This window comes from Tenrec ecaudatus (assembly GCF_050624435.1).
Source record: "Tenrec ecaudatus isolate mTenEca1 chromosome 7 unlocalized genomic scaffold, mTenEca1.hap1 SUPER_7_unloc_1, whole genome shotgun sequence".
NCBI classification, from domain to species: Eukaryota; Metazoa; Chordata; class Mammalia; order Afrosoricida; family Tenrecidae; genus Tenrec; species Tenrec ecaudatus.
The window spans coordinates 1,111,740-1,137,666 of NW_027457607.1; the positions used below are offsets into that span (position 1 = coordinate 1,111,740).

Sequence of the window (25,927 nt, forward strand, 5' to 3'; positions counted from 1 at the left end):
GATTCTACCAGTGTAAAGGTTCATCAACCACGCACCTAAAAATTCCAATTCCCTCACAACTCAAAGCGAATACAATAGGTAGTATAAATACTTTTAAGTTTTTAACGTTTAGCAAATGTGATTATGCATCCTTCCAAATGTATTTTTGAATTTTGATTTTTATTCTGTGAAGTGTTTTCTGATTAATGAAGGATTAAAGCATAATAGAAAATCAACAAAGGGTTTTTTCTTTTATCCTACTTTATTTTCATTGTTGTGGGTATCTGGGATGTTAATCCTTTTTCTAGGCTACATTTTATTGGATGTTTTCACAGTACTATGTTGATTTCTTTATTTTAACTTTGTTGGGTAGTTTACATTCAAAGAATGTTCAAAATTGTCAAACTATTCCTTTTGTGGCTCTCTAGGTCTACTGTCCATAGAAGGCTCCCCTAAGAATTTAGAATATCTTTGTACTTCAGTTGTTACTTTAGTTTGCAATACAATTCGTCAACTCTTTCTTCTCTTTTATTATACGGGATAAAATGTAGATCTAATTTCCTTTAGCATTAACACACTCATAACCAGTTATTTTAATTAATTTTAAGCACTTTTATTTGGTAATTTTATATAATATCTTACTATTTACAGGGGATTGTCATTGGTCTGTTGGTATTCTTTTGGGCTTTGTTTTTGTTGTTGTTTGGCTCCCATACTGTGTGGTTCTCTTTACATTACTGTATAGGATGGCATCATTGGTAAGCATTTCCTGTTGCTCTTCTTTGAAACCTGACAGTTTTTCTCTTATTAGCAATTTTGTAATCAGTTTGGCATATTACATTAAAACTCTATTTTGACTTTGACTGAATATGCATGGGATGTATGAAATACTGTATGGAGAGTAACGTTCTTATTTCGATATGTTACAGAGGGAATTGTTCTCTTTACACACTTATCACAGCCCAGTTGTGCTTGCTTGTGTATAGGTAAACAATTACTCAGTTACTTCCAAATCAGATTATATTATGTCTCGATCTTTGAAATCAGTGATAAAATACCTAAATATTTTGATCATTGTTTTATTTGGTTTAGTTTCTTTTATTTTTGGAGGCAATATTTTAGATTGGGAAGGTATGCCAACGAGTAAGACAGATTCACTCTTCTCAAGATGCTCAACTCACAGTCTACTAGGGAAGATATTCAGTAGCTAAGTAGAATATTCAATATAGAAATGCTTTGGATAAGTATTACAAAATCATTGAGTAAATGTCACTTATTTCTGCACAGACAGTGATAACTTATGGCACTCTTAATGCGACGTTCTTTTAAAATACATAATATATAGTTTGGTCTGCAAAGTTTAAGGAAGATAGCATATTAAGAGAATAAAAGTTTACCATGGGGATCCATTAAAAGATTAAACACAGGTAAGTGGGAGCAAACACATTTATAAAGTAGATGGCTTGTGGCAGGAGAGTGATTCATGCTATCCCTTGTGTAAAGTGGAGATTTAAAATTTCTTAGAAATGGAAGTGGTGTCTAGATAGCTGATCTAAATATAACCCCCTCCCTAGGGCATGGACAACTGAAAAAGTGAGTGAAGGGAGACATGGGACAGTGTAAGACATGAAAAAATATATATTATGAAGGGTATGGAAGGGAGAGTGGGGGGAGGGAGGCGAAAAAAACAAGAAGCTGATACCAAGGGCTCAAGTAGAAAGAAAATGTTTTGAGAATGATGATAGCAACACATGTACAAATGTGCTTGACACAATGGATGGATGGATGGATGGATGGATTCGGATAAGAGTTGTATGAGCATCCAATAAAGTGATTTATTAAAAAATATTTTTGAGCTTAGTGTTTGATAAAAACTGAAAATTAGAAGAAAATGAAATAGGAATCAGTAATAACAAAAGGGCTGGCTATTTAAACTTATTCACATGCTCTGAGCACAGTTTTCAAAAATATGTGTATATTAATGCTTCATTGACCTATGGTATTTAATAACATATTTTAAAATACATGAAAATTATTTGGAAAATTTGTTCATAGTCTAAAGCCATCCAGAGATCGCTTTTAGTTGTTGCTCGGTACAATCGAATTGCTTCCTGCTCACAGCGACACTGTGCACCAGACTCACAGTGCTTGTTAGGTTGGGACCCTTTGTTGCTGCCACTTTGTCACTCCATCGGGCTTCTCATCTTTGTCAGTGCCCTCAGACTTCACCAAATAGATGTCCTTCTCCACAAATTGGTTTATCCTGATCACGTGTTCAAAGTATGTACAATGAAGTCTGATCATGCTTGCATCTAGAGGGCATACTTTTAAGATTGATGTGTTGGTTCTCTTGGCAGTCCATCGCACTTTTCAATAGTCCTCACCAGCACTGTATTCAAATGTATCTATTCTTCTGTATTATTTATTACTGGGTAGATAACTCTCACCTGCATAAGAATCTGTTGAAATTGCCACAGCTTCAGTTAGGAACACCTTAGCCCTGAACGCAATGGCCTTGCATGTCCACCATTTTAAGGGGACTAGGGACAGGAGATTCGCCCAGTGCAGTACAATGTTTTACTTGTTTTGACTGCTGCTTCCATAAAAATTGCTGTGGATCCAAGCAAGATGAAATTCTTAACAAAATCACCATCTCTACATTTATCAGGATAATGTCTATTGGTCCAATTGTGATGGTTTGTTTTTTCTTTACATTAATTTGTCATCCACACTAAAGACTGCAGTCCTTAATCTTCATCAGCAAGTGCTCCCATCCTCCTCACTTGCAGCAAGCAAGGTTGTGTCAACCGCCGATCATAGGTTGCTAGCAAGCTTTCCTCCAATCCAAATACTTCATTCCTCTGTATGCAATCCACTTTCTCCTGTTATCTCCCAGCACGCAGATTCAACAAAGATGCTGAAAGACTACAGCCCTTGTGCTCACCTGCCCTGATTCTAAATGATTCCGTCTTCTCTCGTTCTGTTCAGATGATGGCCATTGGTCCGCGTGCGGCTTTCCCAAGAGCACAGCGACGTGCCCCGTAGTCCTCACTCGTGTTTACCTCCCCCTCCTCATGTGCAGCTCTAAGTTGAGGTGGCAGCTCTCCATCAGCTGTGTACGGATTGCCTTCTGACTTGAGGGGCTTACCTTCCTGCACTATAGCTCACCATGATCTCTTGCTGTTCATCGTTTTTCCGCATAGTTGCCAGTGTTCCGTGACTGTTCATGACATTTTACGTTCCTAATAACTCTGAAGTGAATAGCCTTCACTTTGTTCTTAGTTGGTCTTAGTCTGGAAGCTCCACTGAAAACTGTTCACCTTGAATGATGCTGCTGGTATGTGAACTACCCAGCCATAACTGTCAGCAGCTTTTCTTTCCTGGCTTCTTACTCACCTCCTGCTTTCTTCATGTATATTGCTTTGGGTGTCATGTATGTTGAGACGCTGGAAGATCCCGAGGTAAATCTCCCTAATTGTCTTCATTGTAATCCTCACTGTTGTTGCCATCATCATCTTCACCATGAGCAGTTAGTTTATTGATATACAGGAAGACCCTCAATTATGATCATCCAGCCTGTAAAACAACTCCTTGCCCTTTAACTACGTAAATGCCCTCATTTTGAAACGAGTAAACCAGCCCCAATTGCACTGAAATGCTTTATCTCATCGCCTTCACTTGTTGCACTGGCAGCTCTTTAATCATGAAGGAAGCTTATAGCTTTCCCTTGGACAGCTAAATACGGACCAGTGCGCCTGCTCCGACTGACCTGGGAATTTTAAAGACACCATTAAGAGATGGTCTCCTTCATAACCCATGGGCTGCCAGCATTTAGTCACTGCCTAGATACATATTTCGATTATGCAGAATACATAATTTATAGCAACTTTTAATATTATAACACTTTTAGAGAGTAACAGTGATACTTTTATTGGATGTTAGAAACTCTCATTACATACATTAGTTTTCCAAGGGATAGCTGTTTTTAATTTTTAAAAATCATTTTATTAGGGGCTCATACAACTCTTTTCACAATCCGTACATACATCATTTGTGTCCAACACATTCGTACATATGTTGCCATCATCATTCTCAAAACATCTGCTTTCTAGTTGAGCCCTTGGTATCAGCTCCTCATTTTTCCCCGTCCTCCCTGCTTCCCCTCCCCCTGAACCCTTGATAATTTATAAATAATTAATAGTTTATCTTAACTTACACCATCCCACATCTCCCTCACCTAGTTCTCCGCTGTCCGTCCTCCAGGGAGGAGGTTATAGGTAGACCTTGTCATCTCTTCCCCACTTCTCCCTCATCTTCCCTTTATCCTGCCAATATTGCCACTCTTACCACTGATCCTAAGGGGTTCATCTGTCCTGGATTCCCTGTATTTTCAGTTCCTATCTGTGACAGTATACATTCTCCGATCCAGGTAAGGTAAAATTGGGATCATGATAGTGGGGGGAGGGGAAGCATTTAAGAATTAAAGGAAAATTGTATGTTTCACCTTTGCTATACTACACTCTGACTGGCTCGTCACGTCCCCACAGCCCTTCTGCTAGGAGACATCCAATCTCCCCCAGATGGGCCCTGGGTCCCCACTCTGCACTCCCCCTCATTCACAATGCTATGATTTTTTTTTCAGCACAACGTGCTTTCTCAACTTTTGTTAGGCCATGATTAATCTTTAATCTGCAAACTTAATTAAAGATGAAGAGAGCCCTCTGGTACAGTGGCTACATGTTTGGCTGCTAACCACAAAGCTATCAGTTTGAAACTCCTAGCTGCTCTTCTGGAGAAAGACGAGGGCAACAGCCTGGGAAACCCAAGGAGGCAATTCTACCCCATTGTATAAGGTCATTATAAATTAAAAATGGCTCTGTGACATTGAGTTTGGTTTTGAGAGTAGTTGTTTCAGTAATAACACACAAGGACATGTGTCTAGAGATTATTCCTGCCACTCTTAGTAGTGCCCTAAATATTAGCTAGCAGTCATCAGTAGTGTTTAATACATGTTTGATGAATGTATAATTTAAAAATTAATAACTATAGGTTTATTGTCTTGTTTCATCGCTTATAAATTTGTGTCATATTAGAGAAACTGGAAATTCAGTGAATTAGACACTGACAATAAAATGGCTCATAAAGAAGCACATTTTGAGAACATTCAAAATCTGCCTTTCAGTTTTATTTTATTTTTTATCTAAATCCTCGTTTCAGGAATTGTAACAGCATTGCAAATATAGCCTTAATATTTTTGCAAACTGGATTATAATAATCTCACTGAATCTGCTTTAAATCTCCTTATTGGGTTTTTACCAACATGTATTTTATTAAAGGGTCTTCTTTGTTTTCTGATGGGTCTCCAGTCTTTGGTTTAAAGTTTGCCAGATGAAACATGTGGTGATCATCTCTTTACGTATTGCAAAAGTGAAAAGTCAGAGGATGTGCTTGAAAACACAAAACTCTGAGCCAGATCAGAGGAACAGCCACTGGTTTTAGGTTGATAGGTGACTGCTTAACTTTGTAGAAATGCTGCCCTTTCAGGAATGAAATTGAGAATAGATGGCTTAGACACATTTTGTACAAAACACTGCCAGGTCGAAATCTTTCCCAGTTTCCTCAGTTTGCAATCATTGCAGCAGACACTTCACCGCAGTTAAGTAGGATTGTCCAAAGACAACTCTGGGATTACTGCATCCTTCTGACACTTCTTAGTGCTTTGCAAATGCAAATTTTATGGAAAACATTTAATTCTGGAGTTCTCTCTTCAATCCCTACCCTTTCCTAGATGGCCAAAGCCTAAACATTATTCTTTCTTAGTTGTGTTTTCTTCTAGAATCATGAGTAGTATTAATAATAATAGAGCACTAATTCAAATGTGTTTTTTTTACCCAGTAGGCAGGAAGTGAAAGATAATTCTCTAGCTACTTGTATTGTACTCATTTGGGAGAAATATTCCTATATGATTATGCTCTTAGCTATCTTCTGTTAAGACAACAGAATGTGTGTGAAAAAGAATTAGCATTATATATTAATGAAATCCCAAAAGTGATAAAATTGTTTATTGCAAAGTAAGATTCATTGTTGGCTATATGCTTCCAGTCTTCTGCCATGGACCAAAAGTGATTAAAATTAATTTGTATCGTAGCTATCTGCTCAGCCCTGTGGCCAGTGCAGGTTGTTGGGTGCTATCAGTGGTGATTCATAGGGAGGGAGCACACACAGGAACTTCATGGCCACCCTCAAAGGCTCACAACATTTCTCACATCGTTGAGCCTGGTGATTCTAATGATCTATTTGTCATAACTGTAAATGCCTATCTTCGGATATTCAAAAGAGCCACCATGAAATCCTTTCCTTTTAAATCATTTTTCTGTATGCAATTGCTTAAGAATTCATATTCCGAAGGCTTCTAAATTAGCCTGGGTGTGTGCAACACGTTATGACAGAGAAATGTTAAAAATAGCCTGAGACACATTTTCAGGATGTTCTACTGTAAAGAGCTGTGAGCCGTTAGCTGCCTTTCTATGATAACCCAGAAAGAGCCTCGAGACTAGAATTTTCACACTGACCTGTCCCTGCAGGCATAAGCTGGCTGGTTCAAGTGCAGACAGTTAACAAGTGCCTTTCAGCTTTATTTAGAAATTTGTTGAGTGTGTTCTCCTTGAAATGAGGCTATCGCTATCGAGGGGACCACCGGACCTTCTGGCCTCCACTTTGACCTTTGTTTCTTGCCTGTCTTTTAAAAAGACTTTCTGCTTTCCTCTTGAGTGATGGTCTTGAGGTTCAACCACAGCTCACCAGGTCTGCTGTCAGTACTTGCCTTTTGTGTTGTGGAAAAAAGTACCTGCTGTGAACAAGTTGTTAGTTTTGTAAAATCCTATCATGAAATCTCCAGCTCATTTACCAACTACTGTTCTTCCACCAGTCTCCAACATTTGCATTCCAATCAACACTAATTATCAATGCATCCTGATCGCATGCGATCAATTTCCAAATGAAGTTTGTGGTAGAATTCTTCAATTTCTTCATCACTAGCTTTTGTGGTTGGTCCATACATTTGAATAATTGCTTATTGATTGGATTTCCTTGAAGCTGGATAGATATAATCCTGTAATTAACAGCATTGTACTTCATGATGGATGTAGTGAGATCCTTTCTGACAATGAATACCACACCATTCCTCTTGATTGTGTTTTTCCTGGTGTAGAAAATGAAATGACCTTCTGATTTTAAATTGCCAATACCAGTCCATTTCCATTTACTAATGCTTAGAGCATTGTTGTACATGCATTCCAGTTCATTTTTGAGCACTTCCACTTTTCTTACATTTATGCTTCACATATTCCAAGTTCCAATCATAGAAGACTGTTGCAGCTGTTTCGCTTTACCTTGAGTCCTGCGCCATGAGCAAATGAAGACAGCAAATGCTCCGCTCTTGCCGGCTTTCCTCAATTCACTTCCACGTAGTGGACTCCCCTCCAAGAAAGCAGCTCCTCTGCAGTCACATTTTGAGGGCCCTCCCACCTGAGGGGTCCATCCACATGCAGTTTATCTGACAGTGTTCTGCTTCCTTTGTTCAGGCTTTCAACATGTGAGCCTGCTTTGAAGCTCTGTCCAAGGTTTTAAGCAGCTTCTTCCTCAAGAGTGGGAGTCTAGTCCCTCCTTAGTTTTGCTTGGGGTGGCCCTGCTGGCATTTGAAACACCAAAGACATAGCTTCCAGCATCACAACAACACAGAAGAGCCCACAGCATGACAAACTGGCAGACAAGTGGTGCATTTGAATTGAATTTGCATTTGAACTGGGGTGCTGGAGAAGGACAAACTGCTCTGTATTGAAATCAGTAAGACCAGAGTGCTCCTTAGAGGCAAGGATGACAAGACTTCCTCTTACATGCTTTGGACATGTAGTCACAAGACTAAAGTGGAAGGGTGGCAAAAAAGAGGAAGGGGTTCAGCCAAGTGGATTGGTTGACACCATGGCTTCATCAATGGGCTCAGGCGCAGGAACCATCGGGAGGGTGGTGCTGAACCATGCAGTGTTTTGTTCCGCTGTGCACAGGCTCACTATGTGTCACAGTGGACTGATGGCACAGAACAATACCGTCGACAACGACAGACAACAACCCCACCTTGCTTGCTGAAAGCGAGGAGAACTTGAAGCACCTGCTGATGAAGATCAAGGATGGCAGACTTCAGTATGGATTTCAATTCATTAAAAAAAACAAAAACCCAAAGTCTTAAAACTGCACTAATACATAATATCATGATAAATGGAGAAAAGATTGAAGTTATGAAGGATTTCATATTGCCCTTTTCCTTGCTTTGATCATGGAAGCCACAATCAAGATCTAAGGATATGTATTATATTAGGTCAATCTGCTGCACAAGACCTCTTTAGAGTGTTGCAAAGCAAGGGTATTATTTAGAGGCCCAAAGCATTGTCTCTTCAATCACCTCCTATGCAGTGACGTTCGACATTGAATAAGGAAGACCAAAGAAAAGTGATGCACTTGAGCCATGGTGTGGGAGAGTATTGACAGTACCAGGGACTGAAAGGACAAACACATCTGTCTTGAAGTGAGTACAGTCAGAGTTCTCCTTACAGAAGATGACGAGGCCTTGCCTCACATCCTTTGCACAGACCATCTGAGAGACCAGTCCCTGGAGAAGCACGTCATGCCTGGGACAGTGATGGGCAGTAAAAGAGGAAGGCCTCAAGGGCAGGCTGCCACAGTGCGTGCCTCAGGGAGCTCATAGGCACTCTGGTACGCACGGTGCAGGCTGGGCAATGTTACATTCTTTTGTACCCAGGGTCACAGGGCCAGAGCTGCCCCAAGGCAACTAGCCAATGCCACCCTACTAAGTAGTTCTAAAAAGTCCAACTATTTCAAGTACTCTGTGGCTTTTGAGGATGGTAAGCTCTTTTGGAGACCCATACGTCATTGCTTCTCATTCTTCCTAATGCGGGGACCCTTTAATACACTTCCTCATGTTGTGGTGACCCCCTAACCTTAAAATTATTTTTGTTGTGACTTCATAACTATAATTTTGCTACTGTTTTAAATCAGGCGACCCCTGTGAAAGGGTCATTTGACCTCCAAAGGGGTTGCATCTCAGGTTGAGAACTGCTCTTGTAGGTAGTGTGGCTTCAAAGCCAGCAGATTTGTAGACTCTGCTGCCAAATGTTGACATCAGCAGTTATAAGGGTGAAATATCTTAATGTTACGTCTAAATGTGTGAGAATGGTGACATCATTTAACATCATTCTGTGAGACTGATCCACTTTCTTTGAAAAGTACCCACTTGTGTTTGTCTCCTTGGGTTTCCTAGAGACTCAGAGTGTAGTCGTTCATGATATCTAATCCATATACTCTAGCGTTCTCCTTAATGTTTTAATTCAGTGTGAACTCACAGCATATAGGTTGACCATTTTCTTAACATATCCTTGAAAGAAATGCAGACTAATCCTGTCTTCCAGTTTGACCGCAGAAATGGCAAGTACATGGTGATCAGAGCAGGAATTAATCCACTTGTAGTCTATGCTTACTTCGCATTCTCTGTGGAAAATCCATCTCTCTGATCTCTTTTTGTTCTATACCATTATATTGCATCTTTATTTAAAAGCACTGTTATGAGAATTTTCAATGTTATTATTCCTTAGTTTGGGAATTTCATAATCTTATCAATGGTCAATAGATATTTGGCAGATTGGAAAATAAATATAACTAATCATTTACTTGTGCAAGAGTATCCAAGAACTCTGCTGTTTGCCAGCCACAGTACTGAATATTAAAAAAACAATATGGTCTGTAATCCCCTAGTTATTTATTCAGCCAAAGTAGAATGAGGTAGTTATAAAAATGTGGCTCTTAGATAAAATCTGTTTTCACTACTTCCTGGGAGAAGTTCTGCCTCTGTGTAATTCCTAGCATTCACTTGAACACCACTGCGGTCATGTCTGAACACGACTGGTTATTGCCCCAAAGAGAATGGTCATTGCAATTGGGTGCAAATTGTTTGGAATTATATAGGTTGTTTGTGATTATAAATTCTCAAATCCACTTTTGTTTCTTCATTTTACTTTAATTTTGACAGTCACTCTGTTGATCCTCACTATTTTCTAGAAGTTCACTGCTGTCTAGCTTTCCTTTTCTTTGTACAAGGAGCACTTACCTCAGTCTACTGAATGCCTTTTACTTTCCTGATTGATAAGAGCCTTGGCTATAAAGCGAGGAAGAATTGGAATTATCACTCCATGAATTGGTTTTAGGGATAAAAACAAGCCACAGCATATTGGTCTAGTCAACACCCTTCATCGGCCTCAGCACATGTTCCATGGCTGTGGTTGTTAGTATGCACGCCTGCCCAGCCTGTACTGACAGCCACTTCACAATCACTAGACATCATATTTATTTCCTGTCTATCATCTCACAATTCACCACATTCATCGATTTCTTTCACACAAGCATCCAGACACTGCGTGAAAAGTGTTGTGTTGCTAATTTGAAGGTCAGTGGGTAACACCCACCAGCCCTCCTCTGGATCCCTATAGAGCAAGGGTTCTCAAACTGGGCTGTGACCTACTTTGGGTTTGGACGATCCTTTCACAGGGGCACCCAATTCATAACAGTAGCAAAATGACAGTGATGAAGTAGCAATGAAAATGTTATGGTTGGGGGCCACCACCACACGGGGACCTGTGTGACAGGGTCTCGGCGTCAGGAAGGTGGAGAAGCGCTGCTCTTGGACCTCTTTTTCGTGATGGTTGATTTAAGAGAACAGCAGGCGGGTGTGAAATTCTGTTTCCTGCTTTGTAAAAATGCCACAGAAACTGTTGTGACGTTGAACACAGCTTCCAACGGCAGCGCTATGGGAAAAACTCAAGTGTCTGAGTGGGTTTCTCATTTCAAAGAAGGTGGAGTATTGAATGATGACAAACCCCATTCTGGATGTCTTTTAACATCCCAAACGGATGCAAATGTCGACTCCTAGTGCCTTTGGAGTTCCTTCCACCAGGTCAGACTGCTAATCAAACTTTCTACTTAGAGATTCTGAAAAGGTGGCATAAAACGTAACCATAAAAGGTGACCAAAAACGGCTTTATTTGTGGCAGACGGGGGACTGGTTTTTCCACCACAACAATGCACCTGCTCATACAGTCATCTCAGTGTGCTGGTTTTGTGCAAAAACAACATGCCTCTCTTGCCCCATGCACCTAACTCACCTGACCTCACTCCCTGTGACTACTTTTTGTTTCTGAGAATTTAGAGGGACATGAAAGGACAGTGATTTGAAGACATAGAAGAGGTGAGGGAACAAAAATGAGGGAAGTGCTATCAACTATCCAAACAGATGAGTTGGAAAATGTTTCCAAGAATGGAATCACAGATTTGAAAAATGTATTATGTATAATGTAGAACACTTTGAAGGTGATAAGTTTGTGTTGTAAAAAAAAAATTAAATACATAGCTTTGAAAAAAAATCACTTTGAAGGATACACAAAAAATCTCCTTTCAATTCTATTGCAATGAATTAGAAAGGCATATTTAAAATAAGGAATATATGGATATAGAAATCAATACAGGAGTTATTAAAAGTAATTATGCATTACTTTATATTGTCTTGTAATATATCTCTAGCTCAAAATGGGGATTCATAGAGCCCCTTATGATAATCATTTTCCTTAACAAACAAATATCCAATAACAACAACAAAAGGATCTACTCATAATTTTCTTCCAGAATTTATCAAATCTACTTTTGGTCTCTTATTTATCCAAGGTAGCAGTACTATCTTGTTTAAGAGGTTCAAAGATAATTGGAACATGATCGATAATTAACAGCTTATGATAGTTTTTGCTTGTAGTGAAACTATAGAAGGTTACGTTTTTCAGTTTGAAGAGGTGATGTTTTGAAGTGAGAGGAAAGGAAAACAAGGGGAGGGATCAATTCAAACTAAGCCAAACTTTGGCTTGGGTGGTAAATCTTCACATCTTGGGAGATGATTTTAAATACATCATGTACGCTGTTAATTGCATTCGATTTGGACTACCCTGTGTGGAATGCTTGAAATATTCTCATAGGGAATGGAGTGTCAGTGAAAAGGCTCTCACTGTTCTGGTGGTAAGAAAACATCAGATTAGGAAAATCGGACTGAGTGGAATTTTGCCAAAGCCTATTGGATATTGTTTAAAGATAAAAGTGCAGGCCGACTCAGGAGTTACGAAATAGCACCGTGCCCTCCAGAATCAAACCACATTTGATTAGCAGATTGGATTCTTTCTTTCTAGACTGAGACTGATCTGGAATGGAGTTGATTCAGGCATCTGAGTGAAGGGAGGCAGCAAGCCGTGGCTGCTCAGGTGCTTCACCCCATTAGAGTTTAGGATTAACGGAAGTTCGGCATCAAATTTCCATGTCACTTAGGTTGGAGTCTGGGCTGCCCAAAAGGGGGAAAATAGATTTCAGTAAGGTAGAACATATGTTAGGACTGCAGTCTTGATCGGGCAACTGCAGGCCAGGCTAATGGTCCCCGAGGAGAACCACGCTTGAGCGTCAGAAGGTGTTCCGTTTGCTCGCTGAACACACTCGCCATTAGCGGGACGTTCTTGGGAAGACTGTCAGAAATGCCAAGCAGAAAGAAAGAACAGGCGAAGATTAGTTGACTCTGCATTCCAAGTCACCAATGTATTGGAAGTTAATTGCAGACGCCTAGGGCAGATCATGAATTTTATCCATGGTCTATGGAAGAAGCTGCTCCTTCTCCTCTTTCAGTGGGTAGTGAATGCTATTACAGGCATGTGGTCACTGAGCAGAGCAACTCGCGAGCTGCATTCCCAGCCCACTCTGCTTTTACTTTCTTAAGGTGCCTGATTCCATTTTTTAAATGTTCCTGGCTTCTGTTGGATCTTGATATTAATAGATTATTATTTCTTATAAGGGTGACGAGCGGAGAAATACACATAAAAATTTGAGCTTCATTAGACCCAGGCACCTGTGGTTTTCAATAAATTATATATGTAGTGTAAATATTAGGGAGTTGGTAGGTAGGTAAGTGTGTACATATGTGGGTAGGTTTGGTAGGGAAGTAGCTGGATAGATAGATAGATGGATGATAGATGGAATGTAGAATGATAAAAGTAGATATATAACAGAGTCATGGTATTTGAATGTAGAATGATAAAAGTAGATATATAACAGAGTCATGGTACTTAGTTCATGCCATGATGAAATTACCATATTTAGTCTCAGGAAGATTAGTTTTGACATACTGTTGTCATATGAGCACAGATAGAGAAATTTAAAATTTGAGCACAAAAGCTGATGTTTAGTACATAAATTTAAGTTGTTTTCCTAATGGAGGAAAATGTCACTGAAGATAAGTATTGAAAACATGTGAATTCTATAAATTCTGTATTAAATAATTATCACATCCAACAATATGAAGTTACAAATGTTTGAAGCAGAAATATTAATAAATTTTCCAACTTCAACTATATGCCAAAGGTAAAGTAAAAATGTGTCCTTTATTAATCATTATGAAACTATAAAAAGCATATAAGCTAATAAAGTATTTTATATTCATGTAATTAGTCTGTATTTACTATTACCTTGTGATATATATGTATTATTCAGTTTACCAATGTAAATAGTGAGTTTGAAATAAATTGTGTATTCTCACAAATAAGTAATATGAGAGCTTCTTTACAAACAGGCAAAATGAAAATAGTGGGAAGCATTAGAAGTTCTCCAAATGGTTTTAGTGTGTTGACCTTTTTAATTTTAGTGTTTGATGCTTGTTACTAAGAATAATTTACAAATACTGAATTCTGTAATACAAAGTTCGTTAGCAGTATATTGCAACTATATGGTAGTTTTAGCCTGTACAACTGGAAATACATGCGGGTTGAAAATACATATAGGATAGGATGAAATTTTGCTTCAAAATGTTCTTTCAACAGTGTTACATTTCATATGTTCACCAAATATTTAATAAACACTATGTGCCAGAAATTAGTATAGACACAAGAGTAAATAGCAAAGAATAAAACAGCCAGTAAAACAACCAAAGTTCCTGCCCTCATAACTGCTCTTGTGTTTTAATTTTTAGTTTTGAGAAATTATATTCGTGAAGAGCACAAGCTCCATAATTAAATAGGAGTATTAATTCTCAGCTCCAGTAACATGTGACTGTGAGCAAGTTATTGAATTCTTTGATCCTAAATTCCTCTGTCTATAATATATCGCTAATACAGTATCTATGCCATAAGTTTGTTTAATTCAAAACATTCACTACATCCCAGCCACTATAAGTGCTCAATCTATTTTTTTGCTAGTAAAGCATATTAAGGAATATATGTATGACCAAACTACATCCTCAGTCAAGCATGGCATGCTGGGGAGGTACACCATAACACTGAGCTCAGGTTTGGAGGCCAGGTAAATAGTTAGTTCATATTATACCATTATACTTTAGTTTACTTCAGTGTAAATTTCTTAGGGTGTATTTCTTTGTAATGTACACCCATGTTTTATCATTTGAGTCCATTTTTTGCTATTTTATTGGGTTCTTGAAGAAAATTTACAAAAGAAACTTGGTTACATTCTGAGACTTTCCACACAAATTGAGCAATGGCATTGTTTGGTCACATTCTATTTAATATGGTACCCATGTTGTCGTTAGTTGTCCTCTGGTTCTCCAATCTAGTTTCCATGTTGCATGAAGTTTTCACCCGTGCTTTGGGTGGGGTGTTTCTCTTCTGCACTCACACAAGTTATTCTTCCCCCACGAACTGGAGTCCACTTGCCCTAAGATTCCTATCTAATTTTCCATGCTGCACTTGTCAGTTTGATCTCATATATGTCTCAAAAGAACACATTATTGAAAGCATAAATTATTTACTAGTCAAGGTAAACTATTGTTTAGATTTTTGTTTATTTTTCCCCAAACCATTTTATTAGTAACTAATCCAGACATTATACCATTCCATAGTTTAGTCACATCAAGCAGTATTATGCAATTGCTACCACCATCAGTTTCAAAACACTTTTGTCCTTCATGAACCTCTTGATATTTGCTTCCCCTTTACCCCAACTTCCCCACTGTTTACCCCAGGGACCCTTATTCTAATTTTGTTTCTACAGGTTCATCAATCCTGGTTTCATATACTGAAAAACATATTACAAAGGTTCCTTAAGGCTACCCATGATAACAGAATACTTCAGAGATAAACTTCAATATGCAAACAAATAAACAGAAAATATTGAAACCAGATCAAGTGATAAGGTTTTAATCATTCAAGTGAGGTTTGTCAGTTTAATCTGCTATGTCACCTCTCCAGTACTCTCTCTTTGTATCCAGTTTATTATGGTTAGAGGGAATTCACTGGAGGCTTAGTTATAGATCTCAAAAATATGTTGTCATCTGACGCCTTCTGCAAACCTGAATCTCACAATGTAAGTTCTGATATCATTCCCTCCTTTTGCTTTGGATTATATAATTTACAGTCCTTAGGGCACGGGTGTTGGTGTGCTTCGTCCTTGTGGATTTAGTTGACATCTCACTTAGATGGCTGCTTGTTTGGAAACAAGCCTTTAAGACCCCAGATGCCATTCTAGCTGATAGCCAGGCACTATCAAATTTCTTCACCACACTTTGGTATAGCACCATATCTTCTTTGCTTTCTTCTTTAGGACAAGTATCTTACAGGGTCATGTCATGAGAACTAATTGATCTTAGATTAGAGCTAGGATTAAGGGGGAGCTCCATATCCATTCTTGGATCTATTTATGGATCATGTAGACTTTCTTCCAGGAATGACTGCTAACAAGTCACTCCAAAAGTTCGTTGAGATGTATTGTCTCCATTCCAACCAGCTAGAAGGACATCAGACACGAAGAAACATCTGGTAGTTGTTAATACAGCAGCTTAAAAGAGACTCACATGAGAACAAGCATGTGGAGTTTTTATGCTGTTGTTGTTTTAAGATCATTTTATTGGAAGCTCTCACAGCTCTTATAACAATCCGTACATGAATTGTATCAAGCATATTTGTACGTATGTTGCCATCATCATTTTCTAAACATTTAGTTTCTATTACAACCCTTGGTATCAGCTCCTCTTTTTTCCCTCCTTCCCCCTCTTCCCCTCTCATGACCCTTGATAAATTATAAATAATTATTATTTTTATATCTTACACCAATGGTTTCTGCTGTTTATTCCCCTGGGGGTGAGGGTTTATGTATCAATCATTGTGACTGGTCCCCCCTACCTCCCACCTCTCCTCATGTTCTCCCTACCACCCTGGTATCGCTACTCTCATTTCTGTCTCTGATGGTTTCATCTGACCTGGATCCAGTGTGTCATGAGGTCTTATCTGTACCTGTGTTCATGCTGTGATCTGGCCCACAGTGAAAGGCAGGACTGGGGTCATGATAGTTGGGGATAAGTAAGCCTCAAGGAACCAGAGGAATATTGTGTGTTTCACCAGTGCTCTCCTACCCCCTTGTTGACTCCTCCCTTTCTTGGGACCCTATTGTGAGGATCTGTCCTATTGTCTACAGATAGGTTTTGGGTCTCTGCTCTGACCCCCTTTGTTCTCAACACATTTTTTGTTGCTTATTTTGGGTCTTTTGACACTTGTTATCTGATCCTATTGACACCTCGTGATCACACAGGCTGGTGTGCTTTTTCCATGTGGATTGGTTACTTCTCTGCTAGATGGCTGCTTGTTTAACTTCAAGCCTTTAAGACCACAGATGCTGTATCTTTTGATAGCTGATCACCGTCAGCTTTTTTTCACCATATTTGCTTATGCACCCATTTTGACTTCAGCGTTACACCAGGAGGGTGAGCCTCACAGAATTCCAGGTTGTTAGAACAAAGTGTTCTTGTGTTGAGGCAGGGCTTGAGCAGAGACCCAAAGTCTCACATGAGAACAGTCATGTAGTTAAAACAAAACAAAAAACAATACACAGAAATCACATGGTAAAGACTCATGTAGGCAATAATCACATGGTATCATTTATTTTAAAGGAAGTTTTAAAACTGAAGTTTCATTATTTCCTCCCGATGAAAAGAGAAATGATTTTTGGTAAAGAGTCAGCTGATTCATACCAACTGAATGTGCTACCAGAATATATGAGTGTGCTAATTTTGGTACAAATTTCATAGAATTATTATTAGCTTCACTTTTAAAATATATGTAGTGGTTTGATTATTTGCCTTTTAAGGACTTCAGTTATGGGAAGTGAAATGCTACATGATTTTGTTCTCTTCTACTTACCCCATGACTCACCGTTAGTGACAAAATAAATGGAAAAGATAAAACAAATATTTTTGCTACGCTCATACACAGGCACCAAAAACTATAAGCTATCAAAACAGACCAAAAAAAAGAGAACGACTGAAAATACAGTGAATTCTAGTCAAAATGTCAAAAGGATTCTGAGAATAGATACAAGAATCTATGGGTCTCCTCTCTAGAGTTTACTGAGCACCGAGGTCTCCAGGAGTAGAAGGCCTTGTGTGGAAGAATGAAATCTTGATGGACTACATGGTGAAATCTTTCTACACATGGAAGAGCAGGAAGCAGTCAAGCCTGTAAGAGATTTACAAACCCCATATTTTTACAAGAAAAAGGGTGCAAAAATGGTGGAATGTGGAAGAAGTGTGTATATGGCAATTGACTTGGCAACCATTAATTGAGACAGCTGGAGAGAAACAATTACATGCTAAATCACCACCGTGATAACCTGCAATACACAGGGTTGAACTGTGAATCACACAGCTTTCCAGCATATTCTGAAATGGGACTATGGAGCAGAAATATGCCTCTAAACAGATGGAACCGTTGATTTGATTAGAACTAGGTCTGAAATAACACCCTTGATGTAAACTGCATTGGCTTCAAACTATTCTACATGATTGCTCTTTAGCCATAATTGTTCAGCAACCACTTCTATTGAATAAGACTTTCCCCGTCAAATACAAAGGATATTTAAGCATAAACTAGCATAAAAACCTAGCAACTATGGGGAAAATTATTAACAAGGAGAGCTAAAATCATGATTCAGCACAACTACAAATGTCATGCAGAACATGTTAAATGTATCCCTCTCTTAATTCTAAGAGATTAAAATGAGAGTTTGTGGTGCCCAGCTATCAAAAGATATAGCGTCTGGGGTCTTAAAAGCTTGAAGGTAAACATGGGGCCATCTAGCTCAAAAGCAAAAAAAACCCACATGGAAAAGCACACCAGCCTGTGTGATCACGAGGTGCTGAAGGGATTAGGTATCAGGCATCAAAGAACAAACAATCATATCATTGTGTGCTCACCTCCATGGTACCATCGCTGAAGAAAAATGGGTGCATAAGCAAATGTGGCAAGAAAGCTGATGGTGCCCAGCTATCAAAAGATATAGCATCTGGTGTCTTAAAGGCTTGAAGGTAAACAAGTGGCCATCTAGCTCAGAAGCAACAAAGCCCACATGGAAGAAGCACACCAGCCTGTGCAATCACGAGGTGTTGAAGGGATCAGGCATCATCAGAACAAAAATTTTACCATAGTGAATGAGGTGGGGAGCACGGAGTGGAGACCCAAAGCCCATTTGTCGGCCACTGGACATCCACTTGCAGAGGAGTCTGGGGGGAGGGGGGAAGACGAGCCAGTCAAGGTGTAATGTAGAACTGATGAAAAATACAACTTTCCTCTAGTTCCTAAATACTTCCTCCCTCCCTGCCCCCCCCCCCCCCGCCAACTATCATGATCCAAATTCTCCCTTGCAAGTCTGTCTGGCTAGACCAGAGGTTGTACACTGGCACAGATAGGAACTGGAAGCACAGGGAATTCAGGGCAAATGATCCCTGCAGGACCAGTGGTATGAGTGGTAATACTGGGACCGTAGAGGGAGGGTGGGTTGTAAAGGGGGAACCGATTTCAAGGATCTACATGTGACCTCCTCCCTGGGGGATAGACAACAGAAAAGTGGGTGAAGGGAAACGTCAGACAGGGCAAGATATGAGAAAATAATAATTTATAAATTATCAAGTGTTCATGAGGGAGGGGGTAGTGGGGAGGGTGGGAAAAGATGACCTGATGCCAGGGGCTTAAGTGGAGAGCAAATGTTTTGAGAATGATGAGGGCAATGAATGTACAAATGTGCTTTACACAATTGATGTATGTATGGATTGAGATAAGAGTTGTATGAGCCCCTAATAAAACTATTTAAAAAAGCAAAAATGAGAGTTTGAAGCAAGATAGAAAAATTAAATACTCTGATAAGGAGAATAAAATTGATCTAGCATTAGAAGAGAATCATATAAAATCTAAGAATACTATAAGCACAAGGAACACCAAAGGGATATATAGAGTATGTCTCCGATAGTTGAGATAAATTAAATAGGAAATAGGTAATCATCATTATGCAATGACTATGTAAACAGGCATCATTTGTGTGTGTGCAATACACTTGATAATTCTGGAAATGTCAGATGAAGAGGAGATACAAATGGTAAAGACATTTAATACCTGGAAGCTCAGTGTTCTTACAATAAGTATGTACATATGTATATTGAAAGGGTACCAGGTGTTTTAGAAAACAAAACAAGAGGATTAAAATTAAGATATTTTCTGTTGAACACACTGGATTTTAGGATGAAGAAAAAGGAACATTCAGGCTTACTCAGATGTTTATTAGCAAAAAAATTCCAGTAGATACATGATCATACGTGTAATCACAATATCACATATCAGAAAAACTGATGGCATCCTTGAGTCATTGAATTATGAAACTCCAATTTAAAGCTTACAATGAAAATACATTTTTAAAATTTATTTCTTTAAGTCTTTATTTATTTTTACATTTTATTAGGGGCTCATACAATTCTTATCACAATCCATACATATACATACAATTGTATAAAGCACATCCATACATTCCCTGCCCCAATCATTCTCAAAGCATTTGCTCTCCACTTAAGCCCTTTGCATCAGGTCCTTTTTTTTTTTTCCCCTCCCTCCCCGCTCCCCCTTCCCTAATGTGCCCTTGGTAATTTATACATTGTTATTTTGTCATATATTGCCCTGTCCGGAGTCTCCCTTACCCCCCTTCTCTGCCGTCCCTCTCCCAGGGAGGAGGTCACATGTGGATCCTTGTAATAAGTTCCCCCTTTCCAACCCACTCACCCTCCACTCTCCCAGCATCGCCCCTCACACCCTTGGTCCTGAAGGTATCATCCACCCTGGATTCCCTGTGCCTCCAGCCCTCATATGTACCTGTGTACAACCTCTGCCCTATCCAGCCCTGCAAGGTAGAATTCAGATCATGGTAGTTGGGGGGAAGAAGCACCCAGGATCTGGGGGAAAGCTGTGTTCTTCATCGGTACTACCTCGCATCCTGATTGACCCATCTACTCTCCTAAACCCCTCTATAAGGGGATCTCCATTGGCCGACACTTGGGCCTTGGGTCTCCACTTCCCCCTTCATTCAATATGGTATGTATATACATACATACATACACACACATATATATACATATACACACACATCATTTTTTTTTTGCATGATGCCTTAGACCTCGTCCCTTTGGCACCTCGTGATTGCACTGGCTGGTGTGCTTCTTCCATGTGGGCTTTTTTGCTTCTGAGCTAGATGGCCGCTTGTTCACCTTCAAGCCTTTAAGACCCCAGACACTATCTCTTTTGATAGCTGGGCACCATCTGCTTTCTTCACCACATTTGCTTATGCACCCATTTGTCTTCAGCGATCCTATCATGGAGGTGTGCAGCCAATGATATGATTTTTTGTTCTTTGATGCCTGTTAACTGATCCCTTGGGACCACTTGATCACACAGGCTGGTGTGTTCTTCCATGTGGACTTTGTTACTTTTGAGCTAGATGGCCGCTTGTTTATCTTCAAGCCTTTAAGACCCCAGCCACTATCTCTTTTGATAGCCGGGTACCATCAGCTTTCTTCACCACATTTACTTGTTCACCGACTTTGGCTCCAGCAGTTGTGTCGGGAGAGTGAGCATCATAGAGTTCCAATTTAATAAAAGAAAATATTCATGCATTGAGGGAGTGTTTGAGTAGAGGCCCAAGGTCCTTCCGCCACCTTAATACTTAACCTATAAATATAGACACATAGATCTATTTCCCTATCCTCCTATATATATTTGCATGTACATGTCTTTGTCTAGACCTCCATAAATGCCCTTTGACTCCTAGCTCTTTCCTCCATCTCCCTTGACTTTCCTCCTGCCCTACTACCATGCTTCGTCACCACCTGGGTTAGAGTATACCTCTTCTCTACGCAACCTTACCCTTGATCATTACCCACCAGGCCTGCCACTCCCCCCCCCCCCCGCTACCATTTTGGGTCCCATGTTGTTCCCTTGTCCCTGTGTTTGTGAACACCACTTCCTTACCCCCCTACCCCCCCCACCCCAAGTCCCCCCGGAACTGTCGGTCCCGTTGTTTTTCCTCCAGATAGTTCATCCTGCCTGTCCTATTCAGACAGACCTGTGGAGACTCTAACGTGCACGAAAACAAGAAAGAGGAAAACAGAGCAATAGTATACAACCAGACAAAACAACAACAACAAAAAAAAACACTGACAAAGAACAGAACAAAACAGTTCTCAAGAGAAAAGGTTGTAGTTAGTTCAGGGATCATTTGCTGGCCCTTAGGAGCGTTTTCCAGTCCAGTCTGTTGGGGCACCACGCCCTGGCCCCAAAGTCCACTTTCAGCATTCCCTGGGGACCTTGCCTCTCCATTCTCTTGCTGTTCTGCTGCACTCCCCCAGTGCTTTGCCTCAGTGTGGTGGGATCAGGTCAGGTGCAATTCACACACTGTGTCTCCGGTGCTGTCCCCTGTATCACCCTTGGTCACTGAGGGGCATTATGTCTCGTAGTGGGGCTAGCCATGTTGTCCTCTCTGTGGATTGGCTGCTCTACTCAGGAATATCATCCTCACGGCCTGGTGGGCCAGGCTGTGTTCCACTCTCTCCTCCTGCCCCTTCATCTGCTCCTGTGTGCTCTGATCAGATATGTGCATCTCCCGGAGCTGCAGAATCAATGCTGTCCTTTGGAACAATGAAAATAAAATTTTATACCAAGAAAGAAATTTAAAAGTCAATAAATAAAGCTCCATAAAGACAAGAGATATTATAGAAAGTGTAAATACCTGGCTTATTCATAATGCTTGTAGGATTCAGTGGATACTGGTTAAACTACTGATAAATCAGGTAAGAAAGAATAAATTGATTCTTTTATAATATTTTAATTGAGATATTTTCTTTTAGAACAAAATAACAGTGAGTCTACGTGTTATGGTGATTTTTAGCCACTTAGGTTCTATGAATTTTGCATTTTTTTCTTAAAACTATAATTTTTAATGAACTATTTTATCAGTCATCTTTTTTCTTATTACTATAAGAGTCTTATAAAAATTATTGTTTTTCCAGTGTTGTGTGTTAAATAATAATGATATTGTTTTGTTTTAAATTTATATTTTAGACCTTTTATAAATATGATTCAGTTAACTTGACGGTATTTTCTCACCTTTTCAATTTCTTTTTTTTATTAATCGTTTTATTAGGGACTCATAAAATTCTTATCAAAATCCATGCATACATCAATTGGTAAAGCACATTTGTACATTCATTGCCCTCATCATTCTTAAAATATTTGCTCTCCACTTAAGCCCCTGGCATCATGTCCTCGTTTTTCCCCTCCCTCCCTACACCCCCTCATCTTTTCAATTTCATGTGACTTGCAACTTCATTAATAATCTTGAATTATATACCATTATTTCAGGAAAATATAAGATATTTTGATAATTTTAAAAAGATATATACTTATTTGGATTTTCATATTTAGAATATGAGCACATATCACTGTTGTTAGATTGTATTTTTGTCATTCTTTGTTATTTTATTGATGCTTCTACTTTAGAAAATTACCTCTTACAAATGGTAATGAGGGATAATTTTCAGATAGTAACGAAGGATGATTATTTTAATTAATGAGTGTCACTGATAGAAAATAGTAAATCCATACCATTAATGTCCTTGAATTGTTATTCATCATTGAGTTAGAACATCATAATCATTACTCTTTCCTAAACTTTATTTGAATATCATCAGCATTAAAGAAAAATCAAAGAAAGCTTATGGTTTATATTCCTAACCTAAAGATCCTCAATTTAATAAAATTTCTATATAAATAGTGTATTTTCAGAAACAAAATTGTATGTTAAATTGAGATACAGTAGAGATGTTGCCATTCCGCTGGTCAGAGAGCAATTTTCTCACCTCCATCGATGGTACAAAAACAGGTCGCCGTAGTTTTCTTCATGGCTGTGCTGAGTGGGTTGAAATATCAACCGTTAGTTTTGTAGTCTAGTGCAAACTCTTGCTAGAGAAAGCAATTTCCCTTCATCCCTCTTTGCCTGGAGAGATTTATAAATTGTCTCTTAGTTACTGTTACCTAGAAAAAAAATCTCCAGGTGATAGAGAAACTTCATGTATTTTTTGCTTAATTTGATTTGATTTAAACACTATTCCAGTGTATAATAATTCTAAGAATATAAAATGGTGAGGTATAAATACAAAGTCCTTTGCAGGTGTAAGTTCTCAAGTAACTTCATAGCATTGTTTCAGTGCAGCGTCTACTGTGTACATGTCACAGCTCAGCCATGGGTGTACCTTTACCCTTTCTCTGTACTTGAACCCCTGAAGAAAGAGAGCAAAGTGTCAAAACAAACAAAAACTACCCAGCATACCTTCCTCCTCACCGCTGAATTCAGGGTAGCCCAGCTAGCTTTTCAACAGAACCCGCCTTTTAGTTTATGTCCCGCCTCGCTCTCCCATAGAAAAAAATTTTTTTTACTGCCCACATTTCATCTGCAATGGGATTGGGTGGCTTTTAACTCTAATTTGAAATAGAGTATAACATTCTGAGAGGCAGGAAAATACCTCTGTACATCATGAGGAATTATAGTCGATGTTTCATCTCTCTGTTAAGTCAAGATGAACATTCCCCCAAGACTAGAGAAGAAAATAAGGACTCGCACAAAGATGTGTCCTTCTCTGGTCCTTGTCATGTCCCTCACTGTGATTGCTTGAGAGAAGTTTATTTCTTCGACAGGCTTTTATACCTCTAGTAACAGAAATGATTCAAGTTAAAAGAAAGAGACCCGAGTGCCTATTAAGCTTCTTAATTGTAATACGCCCTCTCCCCTCCCCCTTCAGTGCAGTAGAAAAATATGCAGAAGCAAACAAACAGCTTCCTGCAGCCACGTGTACAGTCGACAAGAGGCAGATGAAGGGGCTTTCTCTTGCTGACGGCTGTCTATCACCTCATTTGCATTGTTTCCACAGTGGTGCCCAACATGCTGCCAGCCTGGCTTTCCGCATCTGACGTGAACGCCTGCTTCAGGATGACGTTGGAGGGCGGTGGTACTCACGGATTTATGGGCACTTGTATGTGGGACTCTTGTCACTATAGAGCAGGCCTGTCGCTCTGGTGACAGAGCTTGTTTGACTGGTTTTGGATTTATGATGGAGATAATTCAGAACAGAGTCATAATTTTCCCATGGCAATTACACTACCATTTGGTAATTTGTCCCTAAGCAGGGAATGGATGTGCTGGGATCTACCCACGAGTTTAGTAGCTCAGTGCAGGGAACAAATCAAGGTCAGAATGCAGATGGAGAGCACATGGTCGCAGAAGTTCTAGTTCTGCTCCTTCAGCCTTAAGGCGCTGTACAGTTTATATAAGAAATACTCCTCTGTTTGTGATTTTTTAACCCTTAGAATGACCATGAGAGCTAAATATCATTTGCCCATTTTGTCAAGGAGGAAAGCAAGATTGAAATGATTGACTTTCTTGAAGATAATATTCATCAAATGCTTTTAAACATATGCCTTAGGATGACATCATGATGCCTACTCCCGGCATACACAGAAAGCTTAGAACTACTTCCCACTCGACAGTCTAACATTTTATTATGAAGAATTTCAAATATATGAAAAAGCTGACAGAAGATGTAGTGAACTCTTTTGCATCCATCCCTCTTCATCAGTAATAGTTAACTCAGGTGTGCCTCCTTTAATCCACCACCCTCTGTACCCATTCCTTCTGTGTGGAAGCCCATTTGAGGCATCATTCATTCCATCAGAGCAATTTTCACTATATATATATTTCTAAAATAAATATGTACTTCATGACACCCCCACCCCATGTTTTCAGTTTGTGAGTTATGCTAAGACCCAAAATATGATCTCTGTTCATTGAACTCTTCCCCTGTTTCTCATTCCTATTTGAGTCTCACCGATTGCTAAATCTGCCCATAGAAAATTGAGAATTGGATGGCTTAAAACTGACTGCTTTGCAAATAAAACAATATGCAAAGCCATGGAGAATACAGTAGCCATGCCTTATCATTTTTACCATTTGCTTTGTCTCTAAAAATAGATCCTGACTAGTGAAACTTGTTTGTTTATTATCCAGAAGTTTCGGACACATTTTCAATGGCTCACTGTGATACTGCCATAAGTTGGCCCTTGATCAGTCAAATAGTTTGCATCATTAGAAGGAAAATGATTCCACAAGTAGGAGCCGTGTTTCTGTTCTAATGGTATCTGCGGAGGTGGCTATTTCAGATACTGAAATAGTTGCACTTTCTTCAACATTATTACTATTATTTTACTACAGCCAGGACTGTATGTAGCATTTGGAACAGATTATGATGTATTTCTATTAATAACTTTAGCACTAGCTATACTAGTCCAATGATTTGAACCCATTAAGCCTGAGTGTATAATGAAATAAATCTCTTCATTTAATTTGAAGAAGGAACTTAATTTTGGAATTGTTTTTTATATGGGTTCACAAATCCTTTTTGTTTTATATTCTGTGAACTTTTATCTTTGTACTCCAC

At 39.2% G+C, this 25,927-nt stretch overlaps 1 protein-coding gene across 6 annotated transcripts in view; it reads left to right on the plus strand.

Moving 5' to 3' along the window:
• The window catches only part of LOC142435900 (thyrotropin-releasing hormone-degrading ectoenzyme-like), a 418,631-nt gene that overhangs the window by 295,525 nt on the left and 97,179 nt on the right, over nt 1-25,927 (plus strand). Inside the window, exon 11 of one of the 6 annotated variants that reach the window (XM_075539950.1) lies at nt 24,365-24,769. The exons of the other annotated variants lie outside the window; for them this stretch is intronic. Coding sequence (XP_075396065.1) covers nt 24,365-24,404 — 40 coding nt within the window. The 3' untranslated portion in view covers nt 24,405-24,769. Of the gene's footprint in view, nt 1-24,364; nt 24,770-25,927 lie in introns of those variants that run through there. 6 annotated transcript variants of the gene reach the window in all.